This window comes from Acanthaster planci, linkage group LG09, assembly GCF_054643075.1.
Source record: "Acanthaster planci isolate LZ-2023a linkage group LG09, COTS_SCS, whole genome shotgun sequence".
NCBI lineage: Eukaryota > Metazoa > Echinodermata > Asteroidea > Valvatida > Acanthasteridae > Acanthaster > Acanthaster planci.
Genome location: NC_141785.1, coordinates 16,097,452 through 16,124,697, shown reverse-complemented (window position 1 = coordinate 16,124,697; position 27,246 = coordinate 16,097,452). Strand labels below are relative to the sequence as shown.

The 27,246-nt window shown below is 39.2% G+C and overlaps 2 protein-coding genes across 4 annotated transcripts in view; one reads left to right on the top strand and one right to left on the bottom strand.

Annotated features, from left to right (window-relative positions):
- LOC110984869 (signal peptide peptidase-like 3) overlaps positions 1-2,893 on the top strand; it is a 48,459-nt gene extending 45,566 nt beyond the window's left edge. Inside the window, exon 11 of the mRNA XM_022245454.2 lies at positions 79-2,893. Within this exon, the coding sequence (XP_022101146.1) occupies positions 79-147 (69 nt within the window). The 3' untranslated portion in view covers positions 148-2,893. The remainder of the gene's footprint in view (positions 1-78) is intronic.
- Positions 2,894-6,097: 3,204 nt separating this feature from the next.
- On the bottom strand, positions 6,098-26,228 carry LOC110984870 (TRPL translocation defect protein 14-like). 3 transcript variants are annotated; one of them, XM_022245455.2, is made up of 11 exons: positions 25,619-26,228; positions 22,412-22,517; positions 19,109-19,146; positions 16,299-16,427; positions 15,365-15,459; positions 13,993-14,178; positions 13,482-13,674; positions 13,008-13,099; positions 10,821-10,936; positions 9,923-10,063; positions 6,098-8,999 (listed from the first exon to the last, which is right to left on the bottom strand). In XM_022245455.2, the coding sequence occupies exons 1-10, from the start codon at positions 25,659-25,661 to the stop codon at positions 9,928-9,930; spliced, it is 1,134 nt and encodes a 377-aa protein (XP_022101147.2). In that variant the 5' UTR covers positions 25,662-26,228; the 3' UTR covers positions 6,098-8,999; positions 9,923-9,927. The 3 variants fall into 3 exon arrangements, with proteins under 3 accessions (XP_022101147.2, XP_022101148.2, XP_086997745.1); XM_022245456.2 differs by having other exon boundaries at positions 6,098-8,789; positions 25,619-26,226; XM_087141619.1 differs by having other exon boundaries at positions 6,098-10,063; positions 25,619-26,221.
- Between the last annotated feature and the right edge of the window lie 1,018 nt (positions 26,229-27,246).

Below are 27,246 nucleotides of genomic sequence, written 5' to 3'. Positions count from 1 at the left end.
GAATTGTCCTTGCCACAGTTTCCTAACTCGTTCCATTCTGATTTCCTCTCCCCTTACTCCCCTCCCCTACCCCCTCAGGGTGACCTGAAGCGCATGTGGCATGAGCCATTCATCAAAGGCCCCAGCAACAGATATACTGAGGTATGACACAAGGCCAAGCTGCATCCCGTGTGATATTGTTGTTCCTCAACATGCTCAAGCCAATCGTAAGCATCCACCATGTCTCTTCGATACAGCCCAGCTAGCCTGCTTCAGCTTCAACGACAACGCCAAAGTTGCACCCGCTCGTCTCGGCCGTGAAATCCCGACCGCCAGCATTTTGGACAAACAGAGATCCCCTCCTGTATTGAAAGCTTCTCAAATGCTGGAGAAGTACCCGTCTCAACGAGGGGACTCTGTGAAGATGCTTGTTGCCATGGATACACCGAGGATGGTTGAGGATAAGACAGCTGATATTTCACCAGGGGTGCTTAGGATACAGAATACAACATCTCCCTCTCAAATGTTGTCTTGTTTTTAATGGATCGCTTACAGCAAAAGTAATACCACATCGACAATTGTTGCTTTTTCTAGAGCTAAAAATGTGAGCGATGTTTTTCTGCAAAGCAACTCGGAAAGCGAGAGATCATGCGATAGCGGCCCTGAAACAACGGGACGTCATGCAGCCAGTGTTTCGCCACTTGTAGGAATCACTGAAATTTGACTGTGATGAACGAAATGTAAAGTAACAGACTCAAAAAACAAAAAAAAGCTCTAGTTCTGTTGTGCTTCTCCTGTGTAAATTTGGAAAGTGTTACCCCCCCCATGTAAATGGAGATGAACATTGTGCTGACGGCAGTATTGACGTTTGTGGATTTTTGAAATCGACCCTGGAAATGGTAGTTTTCGGAGAGCAGCGGACATGATTGTGCACCTGTTAGACAGTGGAATCACTAAGATGAAATTGCCTCAGTGAGTGACTGAAGAGAGGAGTTGGCGCTGAGTAAGAAGAGTGGGAAATTATTTTTTTCTTTGAATTTTCCAGGCGTTGACAAACTCATTAGTTGGATCCAATACACCAGAAGCGATTGTCCAACTTTATAAAATAAAGGTGTCTCTTTATGTTGTTGTTAAATTTGATTTGTTCATACTAAAATCACTGGATTTCATGGTGATTAATGTTTTCTCGGGTTAAAGTGTCAAGCAGACACGTTTGAAACATCTCTCTCAACGGAGTGCTTCAATTCTGTCGCAGACGAAGTAAAGATCTACCTGTGTTCTGTCGTTTGTGTTTTCTCTGGTGGCTAGTGTACCGAGGTACCGCTTCAAACTGTGATATATATATATATTCTGGTAATTTATAGTTTGTAGGGAGCTTGTATCATTATGTGTATATGTAGGGAATATTGGATCGAGTGTTAAGCATGTTTTGTAGCAAAGTTTTATGACAGCAAAGCCTTGATCAGGAATGGGTTAGTCGCTGAGGCAATGTTCCAGGAACTTCGGGCAGGTGAGCAGCGTAGTTACCGCACATGGTGATCTGGTTCCAATTTCATAGTGTGCTGAGCAAGGGGAAAACACTTATAAGGTGTGGATGTGGAGCAAATAGTAGAAGAGAACCAGCCACCGGCTGCGTACTGTGCCAGACGATTTGGCCAATAACTGGTGGGTTTTTTTTTTTGCTAAGCAGAACTCTTCTGCGTAAAGCAGCCTTTCATGCCAAAGACCCCATGAAATTGACTCCGGGAGAGATGATATAGTCAGTGGTGAATAATCATCTGCTTTATTGTGAGGGGCTGGCTGGCTGGCTCCTTCAGAACACAGTAACTAGGACGTCTATAAACATGAAGCCCACATATAACTTGTCCGTTGAACATTGGCTCTGTATTATGTAGGCTAAAGGTTCAAATACCATCCTAGTCACTTGTCTCTTTCTGTATCAGGCATGTTGACATGGATGTTCAACTTTAAAAGCCACACTTGTTTCACACGTTTTGGGCTACAGATTTTTCAGCATTTTCAGGCTCGATCATAAAACGTTTCGGCCAATTATGAATGTTATTTTTCAACACCAAATTCGTGATAATTGCATAGGCAGAGTTGGAGAAATAAATCATGTCTCACAGCCACGAAAGCATAAGTTTTGTGTGTTGTGTTTTAAAGTTTCTCTAGCCTCTACCGGTAGCATTTTCCTTGTTTACCAACCCAGTAAGACAGAAAAATGGCTGACCTGGAAGTGAAACACGTTTTTTTTCCATCATCTTTCATTGCCACAAAATAGTGTGGCCTTATCTTGTTCGCGTGTTAGTGTGTATGATCTGGCAATGGTTCGTAAAGTCATTGAGAATTGATAACCAGCTCATGGTAAGGACATTTGTGTAGAACTATTTAGATTTTCGTCATTTGGTGTAACCCATTTTGATGAGAGTTGCAACTTCTGTTCTGGTCGCTCATGTTCTTCAAGCTGAGGCACACACCTTTTGCAGAGTCACAACACTCTTTTATGTCAAAGAGGCATGTAACATATACATATAGATGTGTAGATGTGACCTGTTCACAAGCTTCTGAGATCTTGGTCGCTGCCTGTGAAAAGAAGAACACCTGATAATGCCAAGGAAGTGTTCTTTGAGTTCAAACTTCACTTCTTTATTGTGCCAAACTATTTTCTAATCTTACTGCTTTACTTAATTTCAACGACATGTTTTCCACCCCTCTGTAACAATATATTCTGCTTAGTTTGTCCTATTTTGTGTGAATTACGGCTTGATAATTGTGATTTTTCTTGATACTATGTATGAGTAATGTGGCAGCCTTCCAATATTCAAGGTGCTTTTTGTCAATTTGAATGTAATTATTTCAGTTATTGGTGAAAAGTCTTATCTTAATGTAAGCTGTCAGGGTTTTTTCAATCGAAGGAATTTGGAAGTGTCTGTTTTCTGAAAATCACTCTCAACAAAAACAAAAGGTCCCCTCCCCCTAGCTTTCTGATAGGAAAGCCACCCAGCTCCCTAAAGAATTGTGCCAGTTTGCACATCTTTGTTTATGACCGGCCCTGGGGCTTGATGTTTGGAATGCCATGCTCAAATCAATGAAAAATCAAACCACGCTACTTTGTGGACTTTGCGGATGGTCGTCTGTGTGATTTTTTGGCCTTCAGTTTATTTGGTGTCTGTTGAGCTACAGTGCACACGTGTACGTCTGTGTGTTGGTATTTCTTTTCTCCTCATGAAATGTATTCTGTCAATGCACATTGTTAATTTGTTTTTAAACTAGATTTATACTGATTGTGTAGACGAAACTGAGTTACCAATTAACGTCAGGATGTTTTGATTCCAACAAGTCTGCTTTTTTGTAGCCCATGTTTGATTTAATATTTCCTGGCCATATTTGACACCTTGGAACTACGCAGTATTTAACTTCTGAAGAATGTTGCAACACATTATTCCAAGCAGCTCACAATGTTTTCAGAGATCACCACATAGGCCCACAGTTGCTCCAAGTAAAATCAGTTCATTGCAGCTATTTATAATGAGAAAAAGCTAGTGAGTTCTGCGATTTCTATGTGGTCTCCCTAGCATCCAACTGCCCCATACCACAGGAGAGCAAGCTAATAGTACATATTAAACACATCATTTATGTGAGCCTTTGTTTTATCTCTATCTGGTTGTACCTTATGGCAGGGAATATCTTTAATATTACTGCAGGTAGGTTTCTTGGAACATGCCTCCTAAATACACTCTTGGGTTTATTTCATCATCGATCCAACCTGTAAGCAATGTTGTAGTTGGATACATGACAAGGCCTCTCCCGAATCCTGTCCTCCGACAGTTTCAAGTACATTAACAGGGTGAACACTGACCCAAAGGAATGCCTTTGTCATTTGAATAGCTTGTGATTGGGCTTGCGTCTGGATTACTGATGATGACCCGTAATGGACTTTGCTACAACACTGCTTTATCAAGTGGTGGTAATTTTAGGAAGTGGGCCCAGATGGGGTAAGACCCATTGCGCCCGCTAACTCGCGTGACCTGAAGTGGATATTAAATATCAACAATACGGCTTCCACCAATATAGCAAAGATTTCCATAAGCGTCATTTTCCAAAAATGAAGCCGACGGTAGGTACTGTACGGAGAGTACTGATGTGCTGGGTACTATACCCTAAATTGGCTTTATTGCTTTTAAACAACACTCAAAACAAATTGCTATGGGGTAATACCCACTGTAGGTCACGTGATTTAGTGGGCGTAGTCAGTCTATTATTTTAATTTGGAGAACTAAGCTCTATTGCCTGCCTTGGAAAAAATTTGTCACCCATATCTTGGGTTGGTTTGTGGAACTACAGTTGAATACCTAATTGAAAGAAGGGCACAATACAACTCCAACCAAACCTTTTCGAGTTCAAAAGAAAAAAAATCAAAATTTTTGGAAGGAGTTGTACTCTCCGAGGCCAAAATGGTGGAGTTGGGCCTTTCTTTTAATGAGGTATTCAATTTTAAGTTAGCTTTTAAGGAGGACCTGAGCTTTCAGCAAGGACATAGCCCAGAGTAAGACCATGGAAGGACACATGATTCCTTTTCTGAGTAATTTTGTACATTTCTTCATAAGCCCTGGTAATATTGGCTATTGATGTGTCATGTCTTATTTCCATAACTCTGATATTTAAAAATGTAGCGTTGCCCTTTTTTGTTACTGAGGATTAATATCCATATTCTTTTTGAAAAAAAAAGGAAATACAAAAAGTTAAGTTACATATCATGTTGTAAAGCAAAACAAGAAAAACTTTGCTGTAAAACATACCTGCGGTTGTTAATATGGAATAAACTGAAAATTACCAAAAAAAAAAAGAGAAAAAAATGTCTTTCTTTGTGAGGTGATTTACATACTTGTGTTGTGCAGTGATTTTTTTGTAAACAAATTTCTAATTGAGCAACATTTGATATGAAATTAAATTAGTTTATTAACTTATTTGGTGTATTTTCTTAAACTTTTCCAAAAAAAAGATGTATTTTTTGAGATGTGCAAGGCTTACCCCTCACAGATCCAAAACATTTCATGTGGAAAAATGGCAAATTTTGTCATGTCAAAATTTCACTTACTACAGTAGCAAAAGATTAATCCCCTGCAAGTATCCCCTTTTCTGAAAAAGTTGAAATCTTAATGTCAAAATTCCACACATTTAAAAAGTAACTTATTTTGCCAGGATAAACATTTGCTCCAGTAAACTCTAAGACTTATCCCTTGTAAAACCATTTCTAAAAACCACCTTCAGAGTTAAATTTTTTGACCCATATTTGTATGTTCATTTTGCCATTGTTCAATAGTTTTTTTTTAGGTACCAAAATAACCTCTTGCAATTTTTCCTACGAAATTTGAGACTTATTTGTCGGCCTTCCTGAATTTTGCCGAGAAATTTGTAAGACATACCTTGGCACCACTCATGTAGCAAGGTTACCCCTTGGGAATATAATTTTTGGTTTAAATTTTGGTTAATATTTCAGTCCAGTTCTTGAAAACAAGGTTTACTTCACATAACCATTTTGAAAAAGAAATCCCCATGAAATTAAATATCCAGAAGCCAGTTTTTGGTCTAATTTTAGTTAAAAATAGTCAATAGGTATGCATTTTCAATACGAACACACATTTGACAGTTTGGCCAGATTTTTTTTTAATAACATTTTGCAGGTATGTAATGTTTTAAGGTATCAAGTTGTGCCCAAAAGTTGGAAGGTCATCTGAAGCGTGAAAATTGCAGAAACCTGTCATACAAATAAAGGAGTAAAGGAACCGAAAGAATGATGATTACTGTACAGAAAAAACAGAGATATGGAAGGCAAGTGTGTTCTGCTCAACTGAACGTACATTTTGCTCTACAGCAATTTAAACCATCACAACCTTGTTTTCTAAAGGACGAGGTTTGCCCATTGTAAATACATTTCTTTGAAGAAAGTATTAAATGTGAAGTTATTCCAAAAAAATCACAAGGCTTGCCCCTCCCTTAAACCTACGTTTCTAAAAAACGTGTTATGTCAGTGGGTAATAAATGAGTGGGCTACGAAAATGCCAAACAAACTGACAAGATTACAACCGAGCAAATACACGTCAACAGGTTAAAATGATTGATCATGTTAATCACTCCATTCGTAGTTTATTCCTATCCTTTCATGCCAAGAACAAAATACCCTCATAACAGATAAATCGGACATTAACATTAGGACCATGCACTTAATTTCATGGAGCTGTGAGGCATAATACATTGCTTGGGAATTTTTTATGCTTAGCAAAACCTGCTGAGATCCGATCACAATGTGCATGCAACATTGGCAGGTAATCTATTTGCACTGGCTGAATAGTTTATGTGCTGTTCTGTGCCTCATGGCTCTACGGAATTGGACACAGATTAGGTTCTAAGTAAAATGGAAATATCCTATAGGCTTATGACTGGAAATATATGGCCAATTTTCCTGTCATGAGCTTAAAGCACTGAATATTTCTATCTACGTTTTAGGATGACACTGATTTTATATTTTCTCCCCTCTTTTCAATCCTGGCTTCAAAGATCAACATGGAAGTCATGGTGTAAATGCCAATTAACACCAAGATTATGTGTAGATTCATGTTAGAAATTTTAATGAGCCCAACTCTTCTTTTGCGTCATAATGAATCTTCCAACTGTATCATTTCAATAGCAAGAAGTACTGAAAAAGAGATTCTCAAAACAATTCTGATCATAAACCTCTCAATTCATTTCCATTTATAGAAGGAACTTTAGAAAGGCAATAAAAATGAATATCATTAACAAATTGACATTTTTCTTAATCTCTTCTTCCAACAAAGCAAAAACAATGTGTTTGTGCTTGATGTGCTTGATGCAACTTCCAATAAGCAGACCATTACATAAAAACTGGTATTGTTCCATTATATATACATACGCATCAGACTAACCCCTACAAAGAGTTTAAATTGTTGTTTGGAAATCGTAACCCAGAGAAAGTGAGAATTCTGTATTTCAGTTCACCACTTTAAAAGGATTGTGCAAGGATCAACACTCACAATTTAAGAGTGTTTTACAATTTTGTTTTACATGTAAATATTCTCGTAAACATGCATCAAAACTTAAGGTTTTCATTTTGACCAAATTCTGTTGGAATGGAAATTCAATACATGTAATAAATATGTGAAAGTAAGTGAAGTTGCGAATAAATATGAAAAAGTAAACCCATCTCAAGAATAAACAGACAAATTGTAATGTAATTCAATTTTCATTTCATTAGTAACTGCCTGAAACATCCGTTGAAGTTTGTACTAAAATCTGAAATTAGTTGACCTGGAATCACTATAATTGTTTCATCCCAAAACATGTTTCTTCAAAGCACTGCATACTCAAAATAAAATTTCTTTGCATAAACTGCCCCCCCAAAAAAACAAAACAAAACAACAAACACACAAAACAATATACATGTCAAAATCCTATGACAAATTAGTAAATGGCTTGTCTTGTAGATTAATATGGAAAAACATTAAAAAAAAGACATGTAAATTTTGCCAAATCTTGGCATTTTTTCCTCACATATCTTATATTCTGGGTGACTTCGACTCTAAGTTTGATTCATACACAAGAATTCCAGCACAGCTTAGAGGTTTTGGCAACTGTCAGACCACACCAAGACTGTGAATATACAAGTCAGCATAAGAGGGAACCCTAGTATAAATCAGTCTGAAGTATTTCCACATAAAGGCATAGTGATTTTTTTCCCCTGTGCCCCCAGTGACTATGTTTCGGTGGTCATCGCCAAAATACAGTAATTTTCATTCAACTTCAACATTATATGTGATGCAACATCCCAAATCCAGGCTGAAGTAGATAACTTCATAACCCTAAAACAGTGGAACTTCCTCTGCTCAGATTTTCATGGGAGTTTTACAGCTATTAAACCCGTAAGAAGCTAAGAAGCTTTCTGCAGACAGAATTTCAATTTTACCATGAAGGAGAGGAATTGTCCAATGTCACAAATACCGACTCCAGCCTGGTTTGGGGATGGTGGGTCACATATATTTCAAGGTGGCATTGATGAATTGTGTATTATGTCAGTGCAAATGTCTTTTAGAACATATAGATGATGTCTGTAATAGTCTCTCTTTTTGCACAGCCAAGTTCTGTTGGCAATTTTTTTGCTTCTCCACTTCATGTTTAGAACACTGACAGAAAGTTGGTTTGGCATAAGGTTCCAATTGCTTGGGGGCATTCTCGGGTTAGTCTGTGAACTTTTGCCTTATGAGATTTGCTAGGTCGAGTCAGGGGGGAAAAAACAATCAAATATTTAAACAAATGAATGAGTATCAAGTTATTCTTTTGTCACCTTTCAACCATGTAAAACAAAAATTCTTGTCTGAAAGTATGGGTGGAAAAAAGTATATTTACATAAATTTACAAGCAAACGTAAATACTTATACATAAATTCTTTTATATACATCTCAGAAAGAAGTATTTTTAAAAAAATGCACTGCAACTGTGATATACAAAACTTAATTTTGGAGATTTATTCATTTATGATTTTTGATGGGTAACATTGCCAAACCAAGTAGGGATTAAATGACCAAACTCACAGAAGTCCCAAGCAATTAATTTGGACTGAGTTTTGTTAACACAACTTGTGGATCAGACTGGGTGGTCTCCACACATCTACTTCTTTGAAGGAGGAGCCAAGAGGGGCGGTGAACGTGTAGCAAAGACAGGACGATGTAACCATGTACTTCCGATCCTGTTTGCAACTTTCCAGTGACGCACTTTACCATGCGTCTTCTCCCACCCTTACAACACAACAAAAGCAAAGAAAAATATTGCAAAAACTTACCCAGTTTTCAAATCAATTTCACTGAAATGTTACAGCTTCAATACCGTTCAGCAAAATTGCCTTCAATAAATAGCTGCAGATGAAGACAGCGGTACAACCATCTTCCCCTCAACTGCTTCCCAGCAAGTCAGTTCTCAACTTCAACAGCTTGAGTAGTAATACTGAGCTGGGTATACGATACATGACCATTAGCATCACACATGTACAACCAAGAAGTGGACAGAGACTCGCATATGGGTCATTCCAGAAATTAGGGGTCCACTTTTTTTCGTGTCCCTGTCACATCTGACATATAATTTGTTAAGTTCAAAACACGTTTTCTAATTTCCAAGAGTGATGAATTAATGCAATTTACCTGCCAAACAAATAGTAATAGTTTGAAATCAATTCCGGTGATATTTCCATGTCAAATACCAAAGGTCAGATGTAACAGGGACACAAAAATGTCACACTTTCAGACCCCTAATTTCTGGAATTACCCATACATATATATGTATGTATCATGGATGGGTGTCGGGGAACAAAGACAAGAGAATGCATTTAGAGAAAAGATGAAAATAATGCATAACTTGACTGAACACATACACGTTCCTGGTTCATCCAACAGTTTCAAACAAGCCAATTTTTTTTTTTACAACTGGATTGAACCAGCAGAGGAAACAATTTGATTTTCTATGCATCTGTTGCAATTTGCCTATTACAGACTGTTTACACTTTAACAAGGTCTTTCTCTTAGTTTTTCTTTCAATTAACTTCATTTGCACGACGAACCACATACGGTTAAGAGAATGTAGGAAGTACTTGTACATGTTGCAGCACAGTTGTTTTGCAATATTGCATGTATATGTGCAGAATTGCCGAGAAAAACTCTGTCACACATGGCAGTTTTGAAACCTGTGAACTAGCGATTCTTTTGCCTCCTCCGTCATCTCACATCTTATTTTCCAAGAATCGTGATTACCGTCCGATTGGAAAATAGTCTTTCTTGTATCTCTTTGTAACATTTTTTTGACAGACTGCAAATAAATCAAAGGACAATGAATGGTTCTCGCACAAACACCGCTAGAAAGATCCGAGTCGCGGTCTCACAAGTTTTAGATCTTGCACAGGTTGAACATGGAGTAGTCAGGATTGTCCGTGACCTCTTTGCTGATTTTCAGGAAATCTGGGAGAGGCAGGTCGTTCCCGGTCATGGTCGTGTAGGTCTCCAGAAGGATCAGCCCTTTGCATCTGAGAGAAATCAGAGATCATTGTCTCCGTTAAGGATACAGTTATGGGTGAAAGTTTATGTATACTTTCTGTCTAAGTGCTCACTAACACTCGTTAAGACTATCTATTCCCAGAAACCATCTCTTTTTCATAGCCAATTATAGCTGATCATTAAGAACATGTTTTCTACATCTTTTCTGCTGTACTAACTGGCTAACACAAATAAAGTGGATGTAACACTACATATAACCGTGACCCCAACATGCCGTCAAAGTGTTCTTAGAAAGGGGGTAACCTCTCATGGACCTGGCTTAGTCCACACAAAGTTAGCAAATTCTGCATTGCGTACACCTCGTTTGCTCACAGGTCCATACTAGGTATGTCAGGATTGTACACACAAGCAAACATGCTGATATCGGCGGAAGTAACCTCGAGCTGTACTTAGCATTGAGCCTGGCCTGCGCTGTGGTACCTATCACTCAAAGGCAGGGTTCGGCAGAGTTACAAAAATATGGTAAGAAATGTCACACATTTTACAATGACTTGCAAGGGTCCAACTTTCCAATGCCAACTTCGTAATGAACTGTGGCTGCGGTATCTTGCCATTTTAAAATGTAGGCTTTTCGGCTGAAAATTATCCGGTGCCGTGTCAGCTAGCAGCAACATAATTACCATATCAAGTGGTTAAGCTAATTAGCGACGAGCATGCTCCTTGCTATGCTTGGCAAAGCATACAAATGAGCATGGTTCTTCACAGTCATTACAGGACAGACATTACCTGTCATTGCTGGGTTCTCTGAACATATCCATGTGAAAGTATTGGTTCTTCCACAGGAAACAGCGTCGTGTCTTGACAATCTGTGACCGTGTTGGATCACGCTGAGCAAGAAGGATCTGTTGAGAAAAGAACCAGGGGAAATGGAAATACAAAACAGATGTCCATGAACAAAAGGCAGGGTAGAAATGGGACTCCCCCCTGTCCTTCAAGCTCACAATAAAAGTAAGATAAGTAATAAAAGTGACAAATAACACAAGTTTTCTCGTCTCAGGTTATAGTACTTTTATGCTAAATTCCAGATGTTTCAAACAGAAGAGATTCAAATTACAAGGCAGTATCCAAACCTCACAACAGAGGTCATTTTTTGATACGCTTAACAGAAAAGGTCAATATCAACATATCATACAACTCTCCTTTGACATCAGGACGCAGCAGTTTAAGTAAACCTCTGACATACACGTGAATCACATTTTCTTGGTAGCCCTAACAGTCCTAAATTATCCAATTTCAATACGATTTTTACATTCCATAATTTTCGGAATAAAAGCCCTGGATTATACGTTGATTCTTATGCTTAAAATGTCTCTGGGGCTTATACGCCAGGCGGCTTATACGGCAAACTTTGAAGGATAAAATCAGTCACAAAAGCCGAGCCTGGGCCAAGCATGCCACATGCAGGTGGCGCAGTCATGTTTTTTGTTGGTTGCTGTTTACATCTACAAATTCAAACCTCAGAAAAAAAATAAAAATTCAAGTTGTCCAGATTTCAGGTTACATTATTAATGGAATTCCCCGAGTCATGGAGTCAAGAAACACACACCTACATGAAATGTGTACATGTACGTAATCTTAAACTTAACTTGTCCGGTGGCAAAATTGTTTGATTATTTTGCCACTTTTTATTCAATCTCATGGTGTATTTTTTGCAGACGAATAATCATTTTTCATACAAAGATTGTTTTATTGTTGTAACCTAAAGATTTCTTTCCATCGTTAAATAAAAATCAACCGCTTCAGTGGTGTACCTTTGTGTGGCAGATCTTTCGTCTTTTCGCCGATCATGTTTAGCATGACGTGCCACAGAATTTCAGGGTTTTTTCACTTGGGTTTTCTGATGACAACACCTTCCGTGGTCAGTTGTCGAGTGGTTATCGGAAAGAGGCAGCAATTGGATTGTCCACGAATGGGTCTGCAATAGCAGTCAAGCTAGCCTGAAAACAGGATTTGCGCAATCGCAGTGGTGCGTGTGTGCCATGTCACATGCAGTGTAGCATGCATGTAACACAAGTGGTTCCAATATGATGAGTTGAACAAAGGTCTCGTAGCGGACTTTTAATTATCTTTGAAGTGACTTGGTGGTGTTTGTTGGATCAGCGTCACAAAAACCTAGAGATAATCTGATGTAGTGTTGTGGATAGTTAGAGGTATTTCTTTTATATAAAAGCCTATTCTTTTGGCCAGAAACAGTCCACCTATGAGAAAAAACGATCTTTCCGCTTAACTGAATACGAGTTACCAAGATTTTATTGTATAACCCCGACTGCGTAACTTTTGCTGGCCGCTGGGAAAAAAAGGCAAGAGCTGATACGCGGCCCATGCAGGACCACCATCCAGCCAGCAAAAAGTACTAAATTTGAGGACTTAAAATTCACGTTTTATGGTGACACTCATTCATGTTTTGCTTACTTTTATTAGGATTGCACGTGTAATGGAACCACTGACGTATCGTACATGCTGTATTGGCGCTTCAGTACGCAGCACGATGACCTTCGTGGTTTGATTGTCAGCACCGCGGTGCAGTTCATATACCAGTGTGGCTTATACGATGACTTTAAATCTTAATTTGCCGATTCTTGCGTGCTGCAGCTTATACACCAGGCGGCTTATATTCTGAAAATTACGGTACATCCGAGGGGATTATGGTCAAGTTTCTTCATATGTCAACAATGCTAAGTTTATGTAAGAGGCTCTAAATGTATTTGTGCTGGCACAGTGGCATGTCCAAAGAATGTGAAGGAACGTGATGGTTGGGTTGGGAGAACAATTCTAAGCAAGATGTTCAGAAGGGGCCTCTTCAACTGAGAATGTGCGGCAGCGTATTTCACCGCGAGTCGCCCCTGCTGGTCCTAAACCAAAAAAGTCCACTTTTGTCGAGAGAATTTACTGATGTTGATGTCACAGCCTTACATTGTACTGTCTGGAGGTTACCGGTGTTCGAAGTGTAATAGCTTGCTGGGTGATTTCTGGACGGCAAACTGTGTGCATGTACGTGTAGATACCTGGACAGGAAACACATAAGACAGGTGAAATATTCATAACTATTTTGACAGACACGACAAACAATATGTCATGTAACAATGTAACATAAATGTAATGTCTGCTGAGGCAAAATGGTTTTTAAGACTTGAGATATTGTTTCCAAGCGTGACGTTTTAAGGCACGGTAATATTGATGTGGTAGTGGAGAAGTCCTTGTGGACACACAGCATACTCGACTTCACCTTTGGTGCTATGAGTACCTCGGGCATTAGCACATCACATCCCTCATCACAGGGCTCAATAATTGTTAAATGATACCATTAAATCTCAGGGCTGTGTCACTATAATTCAAGTGATCAAAAAATAAACAAAAAATGCCCAAACCCAATTCATAACTATATACCATTCTGGCCTCGTTTCCGTAATCTGGCCCTTGTCCCATCACTGGACGTGGTCAAGTAGTCGTGCTTGACTTCAAAGTCTTCAAATGGCGGGAACATTTTCTCATCCAGATGTTCAGCGACGAGGAATTTCCGCTTGATGCTGTTCTTGGCCAGACGGTCCCCAATGTCAAGGCCCATGCGATCTGCGATGGTCTACCCACACACACCAAAGAAAACAAAAAGGCTTCAAAGTCTGTGCTAGACAGTCAGTGGGTTCTGCATGCATGAATGTGGTGCTCTGTTCCCTAGCAACAACATCCACTGGGGCTGACAAAATGTGTGTATGCATGAGGGTAAGATTAGGACAGGGATGAAGAATTCCGCTAACTGTTCAGCACAGGGGTTGTCATAGTGACAACAATCAATTCTCCGTTTCTCGGTGTGTGCAAAGTTCACATTCACTCATGAGAGGAGATCTTCATCACTATTCCGAAAAAAAATCTGCCACCTAAAAGACAACTTGAAACTTACAGAGATCATGCGCTTGATCTTGCCCTCGAAGTCGGTGGAATTGTCAATGATGTCAAAGTAGGGATGGCCGACCCAGGCCTGCTTGGTCATATTGTCGACTTTGACAGCATAACTACAGCTCTCTGTTCGTGTGGTGTTACCTTGGGAACCAGTGTAAAACTCCTCTGCTCCATTGGCAGCCGATTGCTGAGGAATCGAGGTTAACGCAAATTGAAACTTTCTGGTTTATATTTCTTCCATTGTTTGCTGATGATATTAATTTGGCCAAAAACTTAGATTTTCGATAAAGCCGTAAGACCAACTTGGTGACATTTCATACAATCAAATGTCACAAATACTGACTTAATAGAGTCATTCGAACAGCATCTGTGAGCTGTTTCTTACTGCAATCTCATCTTTTCAACTGTGAGGGATGCATCCACTAAATGACATTTGCTACCAAAGTAGGCTATGTACAGCAGCCAAGTTCATTAATTCAACACACTGCCTGCCTCTACAGACTTTTTGGACTTTGTGCGTACAAAAAAACGGGGGATTAATGTGTTTGGATGTTGGCTGGGGGAGATTCAAGGCACACTAGATATTTTGTCCAATAAGTCGCAGCATACATACAGATACATGTAGCAAGAACACCAGTGGCTGTGTTTCAACAAATAACAGAAATCAAAGAATGATACAGATAGTCACATTTTTAAACCAATGAAAGTGCAGGATCTACAAACGCGACATAACGGCAATTACTACACAGGATCAGCACTTCTTTTTCAACTGTCTCTACATCACATATAGTGGAAAACAAGCATCCAATGCTACAGCGAGTAACTTGTCTCAATAGCTTTCATTTGTTCATCCTTTTTTCCGAGCAGTTTTTCATGCCAGATGCTAGTATTACTTGGTGAGTTGCATGCAGTAGGACTAACTATTAAGCTAAATATGTATCTGTACACTGGCTTTAAAATATGAAATTGCGATCTGCCCCAAGTGGGAAAAAAAGATGCCGTTTTCAAATGAAACTGACACTCCTTTGGTAAACTCACCACACAGGAGCGCAACTTTATATCTGTTTGAAAGTGAAGCATGCCGAGTACCGGTATGTGCAATGAATTTATTCTGGAATGTATGGTCTTCACATGCACGCCAAACACGTGCAAGAACCCGGTCAGAAAACTTTCGCCAGTGAGGGTTCATTTCAACTCAGGGCGAATTTCAGGTTTTTAAGGCAGGTTTTTTTAAGTCTTTTCTTGTGGTCCAAATGGGAATCTTACTACTTGTTACTAGGGCACATGACTCCAAGCTCAAATCTTTACAATGTTGATACAAGGTCTGGGACTTTAACAAGTCTGGGCTTTTGTGTTTAAGATGAGCTACGTACCATGTGAATAACCTGATCGTATCGTTTGTCACGAAGGGCGACGTTATCGAAACCATACTCCTCCCTCATCTTGTCCCACTCGCCATCAGCTAGATCTAAACAACAGTAAAATACTCCACAATACGTTCAGGGAACTTTGCCAGTCAAAGGCGTGCAAATAATTCTGTTTAAGTTAAGCGTTGTTTGATACTTTTCATGGCAGAGAAATATTACTGAGAGGTGTACCACAGCTACACTGTGGAAGCGGTCTCTTTCAAGAAGAAATGCTAATGAGAACAGCTGGTGATGAGTGAAAGTCTTGACATAGGAACAATGATCCATCTGTTAGTCTTCAGGAAACTACTCTTGAGGTTGTTGGTACTTTGAATAATTTTAAGAGGATAGTTATAAGTTGGTTCAGGTTGATATTTTTATATCAATTACACTCATAAGCTTCCAACTCTTCTTTTTCAGTGTACAACATTTTAGTTGGAATCTTGTGGGTGAGAAAAATTTATCTCAGAGTCTTCCAAATGCATTGTTTGTATGGCAAACACAATGAAGGACGAAGGGTTTATTGCTCCTTTCTGGGTAGGAATTTTTCCAAGTTTTTTAAGGCAATTTTCCCCTAAATAAGGGGAGTGTGCCACAGTACAAACTACTGCTTACGACCAAAGAATGAGCTAGCTCAGTATTTCAGAAAGGCAAGGTCATTCAATAATATAGTACCTGTCGTCATGCCAGCTTAGATATATTCAGTGTGTGTGAGTACATTTACATACAGGTAGAAGGCTGTGCAGACAGGGTCTTCACCCTACATACCCATGCTGATGTTCTCAAGTGACCTACAAAACACTTCAGTTTAAGCAGGTGTTGTTGAAAATCATACTGGCTCCTGAAAGTTGCTAGAAGGAATTGAAAGTGCCGCAGCTAGAAATGGGCATACTGTACTCACAGGCTGAGGGGTCCATGGCACCCCGGTCACAGATGACCAGGCATTTCCTAGGGCAAGTCTCAGCTAGCTGGAAGAATGTCTCCTCAGCCTGCAGTAGAGTCTTCAAGAGGTTGGCCTGGAATTTGTAGGCTGTGCAGAAGGAAAATGGCAAGGTTTGGAGCCTGTGTGCTGAAATTTAGGTCTGGACTCAATTATTGATTTGATTGGGGTTCCAAATCAATTTTGAGCCTCCAAGCATGCATACAAACTCCACAGGAATCCCTTGAATGTGAGGCCATGGACGACATCACACAGCACAACATACAGAATTTGCTGGAACATGTTTAAACAACCTCTGTGCTTCAGCACGCTACCCCTTCGCATTTAGACCAGTGTTGCATTCAAGTCCCTCCACAAGCCCAGTCACCAGTCTCATCAAAAGACCAGCCCCAGGCATGAGGGTGAACAATGACAATAGAATGCTTTGTCACAGCTTATTTGTGAATTGATTTAAGACTGAATGACTTGTGACAGGCTTGTGATGGATTTACAGAGACTTGCAGGGACCTGTGATGGACTCAAATACAACACTGATTTAGACATTATCCAGCATTAACAGGAGACCATGCCAACTTGTCACATGCACTGATGTGTGCAAGCCAACAAATTCCATTTAAATGGATCTTGCTGTTATTGTCCATCAATATTGAATTCCACACGTGTGTTATATTTTCCGTTTTCTAGCCATTGTTGACAGAAAAATACTAACACAGTGTTCTCCACGAGGGGTTTTAGCAGGGCGGGCCACCCTGTCTAAATGTAGACTGCCCCGCTAAGATTATGCCACCCCGCCAAAATTCTCACCACTTTGCTATTTTTTCTGTTGGATTTTCCCTGTTCTCCACCGTCTTCACAGTTTATCTATATGCAAAGAAGTTTACTGCACTTTATGGAACAAACATGATGAATTTGCCATCATTATTCAGCACAACCAGCATTATTCACATCTTTTATGATTAAAGCCAGACGCAGTATACATGTAGTATTTAAGCAGAAATTCTGGGCTGTTTCTAATCTCCCGGTCATAGCATTTTCATTTTGTCACGTCAAGAACCAATACCTCGAATGTGCCCTTTTTTTTGGGGGGGGGGGAGAAATACAGCCAATTTCCGGCATTTAGTTTTAGAAAAGTGAAATGTAAGTTTCTTGTACAAAATTCTGTTTTCAGAAAATGTCTAGAAAAGAAATTTTCTGCCAGCTTTCTGCCAGATTTCCGTCTCAGAGTTTGAAATTTTCGAAAGGTTTGTCAAAAATCACAAGAGCCACAATAAAGGATAAAAAAATATCGGGTGATAAGTCATTCTGTGCATGTGATTCCAAATACTTGTTTCTTACGTAACAGTCCTATGAACTTTTGCATGTAATGTACATGTATGTTTAATCAAAATGACTTTCAGAGTTTATTTTTCTTTATACGGTGCATTGGCCAAAAACTAAATGCATATTTTTTCCTAGATTACACCATAAGTGCACACAGTTATGTTGTAAACTCAACTACACGTATGTAACAGAAATGTACATGTATGAGAAGTAATGGGTTTGTCAACTGTGTAGCGTGGGGGATAGTCGCTGCTTGTTTGCAGTACAGCTGAAAAACTCGAATCAAAATTTACCTAAGTTTCACTTTTTAATTCACTGAAATTATTATTTATAAACTAATTTTCTCAAAATCAAGAAATTCTTAATTAGAAAATCAGCTTGCTATAATGGCTCTGGTTGACTTTTTATATAAGAAAAAAAATTGTCATTTTTGGGAATTGGTTAAACTGATTCACAACTAGAAAAAGTGTTGTCACTTTTGACAATCCCGTAAGCCTAAATTAAAAGCTTGAATTTTGAAAGTAATTTTGCAGTTTTTCCAATACACAAGGTGGACTACTGACCATTTTTCACCACAATTATAGGATTCTGTCGCTGGAATCCACCCACAGTTATTTTTGAGATGTGGAATTAAGGAAGCGACAGTACATCATCCACTCATGCTGTGCCCACATACGTACATGTAACCCCCGAACCATCAGCTCGATGGTGAGTTCCCATCAGTAAAAAACAGAAAATGCCCCAGAAAAAAAAAATCAACTTTTGATGACTTCCCGATAACAATCAAATTTGATTCAAGGAGTCAAAAGAAAGTGCCCAGAAAATACCTCTGATCGCACCTCAGAGCATCTAGAATCCAAAATTTCCCAGGGTCATTGAGTGGGCCAAGGACCCTACGCCATAATGGCTTTGTGCTCTGCACTCGCATTGTGTGCCGCCCTGCTATAATTTTAGGCTGTGGAGAACACTGTAACACATTTCTGTTTCCTAATCTTAAAAAAAAAAAAATCAAACAACATTCTGGGTCTACATGGTATGATATAACGGTCTTTCTGATGTATTTGGAAAATGAGGTGTTTTGAACTTATCAAAGGAAATTCTAGTTCAAAATGTCTCTCATTTCTCTTAATCTCTCCAAAACATTTCCATCCCATGTCACACTAATCTGACTCATGGTATGGCTGCCAGGTTATCACCTGAAACTGTGCACATGTCCAGAGTAATGAGATCTCACGTTGTAGCCTGGGTGACATACTGTACAAGGAATCTTTGCTTTCAAGTACATTTATGACCCTAGACTACACAGCCAAATGAGTCCTATTTCAACCTCCGGCTATAAACCATTGGAGCCTTGTTAGGTTCCAGGTTATGCCAACCTTATTCTTCTTATGTGCACCAACAAAATACTCTAAAATATCAAGTCTACCCTCTATAAAACCATAAAAACTTACCTTCGTCATCACTCAATTCTGCACATTTTATTCCTCCACTGCAAAACAAACAGGTCGAAAAACGGATAAGTTGCTGTGTGTTTACATTAATTACTCAGCATTCATCACCTGTGTGGGCTATCAATCAACCTCTGACAATTCCATGGAGGGAATTAATACCCAGCTTACAACATGGCATATTCCCAGGGCTTGCAACAACGAACGAGAGCGATAGACCTGGAAGCACATGTCAGAGATGGACTCGGGTCCTACATGCACAATGGAATCATCACCAGTGCAATAACAGACCATTCACGTTCTCTTTTCAGTTTTGTTTCTTACCAGAAAAGAGATCACGGGCCATGAAATGATTTCATTCCCAAGTCAGGACAGGACATACATGTAGAAAAGCTTGAAGTGCTTTAAAAAAAAAGCTCAGTTGGTATAGAGCACGGGTACGGTGTTCCGGAGGTCACAGGTTCAAATCCCACTCCAGTCAATTTTCTTTGTTCATCTTTACAATCATTTAAAAGCACCTAGTTTCCCTATATAGTTTGTTTCATGATTTTAAAAAATACTTAAGTTTCTACTTATACTTTATTTGTTTTTTCTTGAGTGAAAACTTGCCTGACTGTGTGAGAATACCAAGAAATGTGTATCAAATACGGGTAGGACGTTTACACATTTAAATGAAAAGGTTCCAAATCCATTGACAGATTTTCCAAAAGGTTTAAATGGAACCGCTCCTTTTAGAGGTTTTAGGTTTCAATTGACAAAATCTGGCGTTCATTTTTATTGTGAATGATGTCTGTAAACTGAAATCTGATTTTCAGAACACTTCACTGCTCGGTCATATCAAAGGAATACATGTACCATGAATTCATCACTGGAACTTTGTGTCAACTATTTACACATGTGTATGTACATTGTATGAAGTACATGTATATAATTATGCATACACGAAATACCAAGGTAGGGAGCTCGAAAAGCCATGCACTTGTGAATTCAGTTGAGTGTTTATGGAGCTTCTAAAAATTGAAAACAGCCTTCTCTGGTCCTTGTGTTAGTCCTCAGAGTGTCTGTTTACTTCTTAAAATCATTCTGCATATTCGCATTTACCTGAAATTGTTTCATTTTAAATCCACTTCATGGAAGTGCACTCAAGGACCGAACGCCGCTACAACATTTAAACAAAATCCCCTTTTTTCCTACTGACGACTATTAACTCAAGTGTTTCATTTTGTATCTTCTTCTTTCTGATGGAATTCTTCTCATTGATTCCTTAGCTCACTGATCACCTCTTGTCAGAGTTCCCTCCAGATTTGAAATCTCATTATTTGATATAAATAAAAATTCCTAATCCCTAAAAATTGCAGATCGTTTGTGAGATTGAGTTTCATACATGTTACAGCATGCGACACATCACTGAAGCCCTTAGCATTAGCATATACACCGCTGTGGGGTTTTTAGGTGTACTATTGGGGCCACTTATCCATGAAATGGTTACCGAGTAAAAAGAAAACAAAACGAGAAATGTGCAACATTATTACATGTCCCTTTGGCCTTTCAGTTCTTTTCATTAACATAAAACACCCATTGCTGAATTCAAAGCCTCATTGGGGCGACCTTGATCTGACATACAACCTTGTATCCTGATTGATGTACATGTATGAATCATTAACGGAAACAAAGTGATCAACTAGAAAAATACCCACATTAAGGAATGCATATTATGTTATTTCTAATCATTCTGCTGGCAGTGTTATTGTTCAAGCATGCTCTTTCCATTTCAGTTTATATACTAGAATATTTGTTAATGTAACACATTAATCCAAAGACTGAACATGTCTGACATAATTTTTATCATCACCCCTAAATCTTTTATCCAGCCAACAATTAACTTTGTTGAATTCCTTTTTAAAGTGATCTTACACATACATGTAATGTCTCAACACCATTTGGTGTTGAGCAACTGATTGATAGAACAGTACAGTTGTTCTGGGTCATCAATTCTGGATCTGCCCGGTACTCCGCACACTGTGCGATAAGGAATAAATAAATTATGCTAGGTACTATTGCAATAACTACAGCATTGATCAGCACAGAAGCGGTGTAATTAGATGCCCACATGCACCGTGTGATTGAGGGAAAATAAACAGTGTTTGAAATGCCAGGAAGGTTAGGTTAGAGTGGTTGTATAAATGTGCTTGAGCCTTGATGAAAACAGACCTTTTTCTCCACTTGAACAAAAAGCAGCAAACCTCATAAAAATTCAAGTGCCCACTAAAATAGCTTACAAAGACAGATATCACAAGCAACTCCACATAAAAAAAATGATAAGCAATAACAAATGTTTATTACCTACGATGAGTAAACAAGCCCTAGAAACAAACATGTCAAGTTTGGGTCCTTTGACACAAAGAGCAGTAAAGGATATTCTGAATCCCCACAGTAAAATAATATCGAATGAAATGGTTTATACCCAGCAAGAAATGAGACCGAGGGGTACCCCCCCAACATGTCCAATCCCTATACACATTCCAGACTATTGTTACTTAACACATCCCCCCAAGATGTCTGAAAGGAATTCCCCAGCTTCCTGCGAGGCAATGACCAACACAAAGCAAGGGGGGTTCTCTCCGTCTCATACCTTGCTGCATATGAAATGGTTTCCTGTGGTACTGTTCCCACTGGGAGCAGACAAACTGTGCAGTAAGGTGACTAACTGCTTTGCCTAGAAAGCTGAGAGCCCTTTCAAAGTTGCTGGCATTGCAACTGGGGGACTGAGGACTTAACTGTTTCATTACATAACATCCCAGTCTGACTGGCATGGTAGAGCAGTTCCTTGTTGTGGGAGGCCCATTATTATTGTGAAAAGTCATTTACATATACAAGTGAATACCAAACAGGTTTCCACCTTGAGTATGGATGTGGGTAATTCCAGAAATTAGGCCTCCAAAAGTGTGATATTTTTGTGTCCCTGTTACATCTTACCTTTGTTGTTTGACATGGAAATATCACCAGAATTGATTTCCAACTATTGCTATTTGTTTGGCACGTAATTTGCATTAATTCCTCACTCTTGGAAATTAGAAAATGTATTCTGAACTTACAAAAATCATATGTAAGATGTGACAGAGACACAAAAAAAATGGACTCCTAATTTCTGGAATTACCCATGTACAACATCAAATCACACTCTCCACTGTCGCTTTTCGCTATCACTAGTCTGTTTCAAGGGACCTTTAGTTGTACAATAAAAGATATGAACGTGAACATTCTTACTTGCATGCTAATGTTTCACGAAGCCCCAAAAATACTTACGACAGGAGAAAGGTAGCCGTTTCGTGCACCATGTAAACCTTGTACCCAAGGTTTTCAAAGAATGTTGCCAGGCGGGCCTGCCCGGTAGTCTTGCCCCCACAAGGTCCTGAATCACACAGGGAGAGACATTATGTTTGACATTACTGATGTTGTCTCGAGTTGCCCATGGACTCACAGTCTTGGTTCCAAGACATTACTGTTAATTAATACTATCTGTGTTCGTGCAGTCAATTTTGCCAGTCAACAGAGGGCGCTATGTGATGGCCAATTGTGCAAGATTATCGTACACATACATGTAGTTACTGCGAATACAGACCTTGTCCGTCACATTGCGACCTCTGTTGACTGGCAAAATTTACTGTGCTAAAGCGTTCACAGATAGTAATGTCTTGGAGCCAAGACTAATGGACTCAGAAACTGCAATCCAGCCATGGAGGTATTAAAATCTGAATACAGTATCCAACAAGGACTGAAAGTTGTATACTCAGTGTTTACCAAAGGCCTGTGGAAACACATTCATAAGCTGACTGTTTAAAAATGAAATTGTGCCATTTATATGAATTGAGGATGCTGCAACAATGTCTGTTGTCCAGGTAAAGTTGTTGCATTATGCTTACACTGTAGCTGGAGAGCATTGGCATGATGGTAACAACACTTTCGTTTACCACTCCTTTTGAAACAAACTGATGCCACATCAAGTTTCCTTTGAGGAAGGATGGCCAAATCTTGCATTCCAAGTGGTTACTTGAGCATTTGAAGCCATCCTCAAGAGTTCAGGTACAAACTAAACATTCTCAAGACAAACTGCAAAATATCAGTTTTTGGGGTCTTGGTCTGGCGAAAAAAAAAACAACTGATTTCATGTTGGATAATACTCCCTGGATTCGTCCTCTTTGGTCATTGAAAGTCGTTTATTGTGGCAAATAAGATCATTCAGAGGTACCTGTAGAATTCCGAGCAGGCAAGAAAGATATCTGCCTCCCCCACCCTGCCAGCTGGATACATGTACACGCTGCAGGTTGGTATCTGAGGCTTCAACCTCCCTCATTCTTGCATTTGAGTCAATAATGGCAGCCACAAAAGAGGCATATCGCCATTTCATGTTGTCAGAGAAACTTTTTGCTGGATAAGCAGCATCAAGGCATTTATTACCAATGTGTGCACTGCATCTTGTTGAACCAAAGAAATGAAAAGGACCTTTTGTCGAAAATGTTGGATTCTGCAGGCTGAACAACACTGATGTCAAACTCTTATCCACGCTTATCAATTGTTTTCACAACCCTCTTCCTCGGTTTTCCCAACCAAAATGGGATTGTCACTTTCGTAGTGACAAAATCTCCCATATTTAGGTAAAAAACAGATGAGGCAATTTTAAAACAACTAAAATATCGGGGATGGACACACTTTGTTGTCTTTCCTTCTATGTGTGTACATACACGTAAGACTCATGTGAGAAATAAGTGGATTGAAACAACTCCATCATAAGAATGAAAAAAGTGGGTTATCACAATTCTATTCCTTGGTCTTGAAAACATGACCAAATTTGACAAGTGGCCTAGGGAACCTGGGGGGAGGAATTCTTTATATACTATATAAATGGAATACTTTCACATCAGTGTTAGGGTAAACTTAATATCTTTTTTACACAAAGCCACGTCAAATCCCCAAAACATGCCCCCAAAAATGCTGTAATTTCAGTTGTGTAGGAGGAACACTTGCAAGACTGAACAAGTAATGGAAAGAATTCCATATACGGAAAACACTAATTTTCCCGTAAAATGTTATAACAACCGTCAGAATGTGATAACATCAATCAATCTTGTTTATTTCTCCACATAACAATATGGTAAATATCACATATTACAGCAATAAATGTGGATGGGGGCCTCTAAAAAGCAGAGCTTGTCTAGTAGTGGCTCCCAGAAATTAAATTAAATTAAATAACAACTACAAACACACACATATTCACACTTATACAATCACATACATGTTAATATAGCAGAAATTACAAGGGACAGAACATAACCAGTAAAACCTGTATGTGAATGATTAACTTACAGGTAATTATTCCGTGAGTGATTTTTATATTTGTGTTTGAATATGGATCGACCGCTGATATCTTTTAACGAGAGATCCAGTGAGTTCCATGGTTTAGGGCCTTTATACCTAGCTGTGCTATGGTAACAGCAAGCTTAGCAAGTGAAAAAGCATAGGGGTAGTCTGATCATTGCCTAGTAAAGTGGTGATGAATATTTACATTTTTTAAGAACATGTCATAAAAAGTGAAATTTAGCTGAGAAAATTCTGTTGCATCTACCTAGAAAACACTTTTCTCAGACAAGTCTCATACCGTTTGTGCACAACGGCATCAAGTGTTATTCGTATATGGAACCCTTTCAAAAGTAATTTTGGACTGATAATTGATATAGTCCAATAAACGCCTTCAAAGAAGTTGAAAAACTATGTGAAACAAAAATGCACAAGGTCCAGATGCAAGAAATTCCCTCAGCAAAGCACAAACAAAACTGCCAGAAAAAAAGGTTTGGAAAGAGTTCCATATACAAAAGCCACTTGACACCCTGGGCACAAACCCAAAAATTGTGTTTTCTCAGTGAACGACTTGGTGTTCTCCCTCCTAAACTGAACTTTCTGGACATGTTTTTACTTTCTGATGGCTATTAAGTCGCTGTAGGGAAGAATTACTAGTATATGGAACTCTTCTCATAAGGTTTCCTTCCTCCATAGAAGCAAAGTATGTGATAAACTGAGCATTAAATCTGGTGATAACGAATTTGGGTCTACCATTCATTCATCATCATAAATATTATATAAGGCTGTCATGAATCTGACATTAACACGCAAACGCTGATAATGCACAATTACACTGTGGACCCTACACAGTTACATGTACATGCCACATGCATGGAATATAGGCCTACGTACTTCGAGAGCTCAAAGTCACTACCTGACAACTCCGTCATACTCCGTGTGACGGAATAGTGATTTTGAGTTCTCAAAGAAGCATATGTACTACAGTATTATGTAAATGCTAATAAATTTCACACAAAACGCCACCCTAAAGTCTAGACAAAAGCTGCCGATGGGAACAGCAGTAGTAGTAACAGTACCACCAGCCCAACGAATGCGAAATCGGTAAACATTTGTTATTTCATAATTTGTACGTGGACTTGCGTAAAAATGCATTACCTCCAGTCAGGACAATCTTGTAGACTTTTCTTTCTTTCTCCATTGTTGACCAGCTGAATTTGACGAGCCTTGGGCGAGGAATGTGACAAGGAAACGATCAAGTCACGTTGCCTAGTGTGAATGGTTTACTCGCAGTCAGACACGCTGGTTTGTTTACACGGACTAGCTGCGTACGTGATGCGATGGCGCGCTGTTTGTGGCGCGCTTTCTGTGCGGCCTCCCACATGTTGATGAGTAGACAGGTTCCTGGTTTTCGCGTGCACAGACGCCCCTCCAATGTACGTAGGAACGTCTAGGAACTGTAAGAATGTTCATTATACTGCATTGCATTGAAAAAAGGAAATTCCAAATAAGGTGAACACCGTTCCCAAGGTCCTATTAGACTTGACTCAAGTCGGGATCTCTCTGACGTCTTAGTTTCTGCTATATCGAGACCTAGACTTAACTCAAGTCGGGATCTCTCTGACGTTTTATTATACTCGCTGCGGATTCACTGTGTGTACGCAGCGCGAAGGTCTATTTTGAGGTGTCTGCAGTGCGTTAACGAAAGCACAGTGCATAATGCATACGCGATAATAACCATAGATCAGCAATGATAATATTAACCCACACACCTATAAACGCATAGACCACCGGTCTTGCGCGCAGGCAGTGGGCAAATAAACGATGAATGGCAGCATGTTCAGTGCGAATCGATTGCGCGTGACGCACTTAAATTACATGTATTTGTTTACATGTGCTGTAAAGATACGTCCGTTCCTTTTTTTACTCTTTGGTGCATGTTAGTGCTGTTATCTCTTCTTTTCAAATGTTGCAACCGCATTGTTTTGAATTGTCCAGATTGAAGGCTTGTGAAAAAAACACACGAGCGTACTTGGGTGGCACTCGAACCCACAACTTCCTGCATACTAGTGCAGATGTCTTAACCACTCGACCACCGAGCTTACCACCGGTGTCGGCAAATTTTACCCTGCACCTAATTTTTATTCATATCTTATGATCATAATTACGCTCATACATATTCATGACCTTTTCCTATTTCTAGGTCAAAGTGTACCAGACTCCCCCCCCACTCATGCCTTTCTTTTCGTTATTGCCCTGAAAAGCGTGAAGCACGTTTTCCCAACCGAAGATGTTCAGTTTTCTGTAAGAACCCGGCCACAACAATTTTTGTATAAGGTGACGTTGGCAAAAACATGTCTGAAGATCCACTGTATTAAATCTTGCAAGATCAGATTTACATAGGATCTAAAAAGCACTCATCACTGGACCGAATTTGTATTCCTGCAAATGAAATGAGCCCTTTGCCGAACGTGAAAGTACAAAACGATGTCTAGAATTTAAATGAATGTATTTCCTGAAAAAATACTCATAACGAAATCAAATGCCTGCATTTGATTTTCCAATGCTTGAGGATCATTCAAAATGAATGTAAGTTGGCCTCACATTGTATTGAACAACTTTTTGCTGAAACTGGTCAGGAAAACCTGTTTATGGTAAGGTACTAGCCTCCTTTGAACTTCTTATCCCATGAGGCAAAATTCCGAGTAAAATTTGATTTAAAAGTTGATTACTTACATATTTTGTTTCAACATGCAAACACTGTCCCGCAGGTCAAGGTTTTGCCG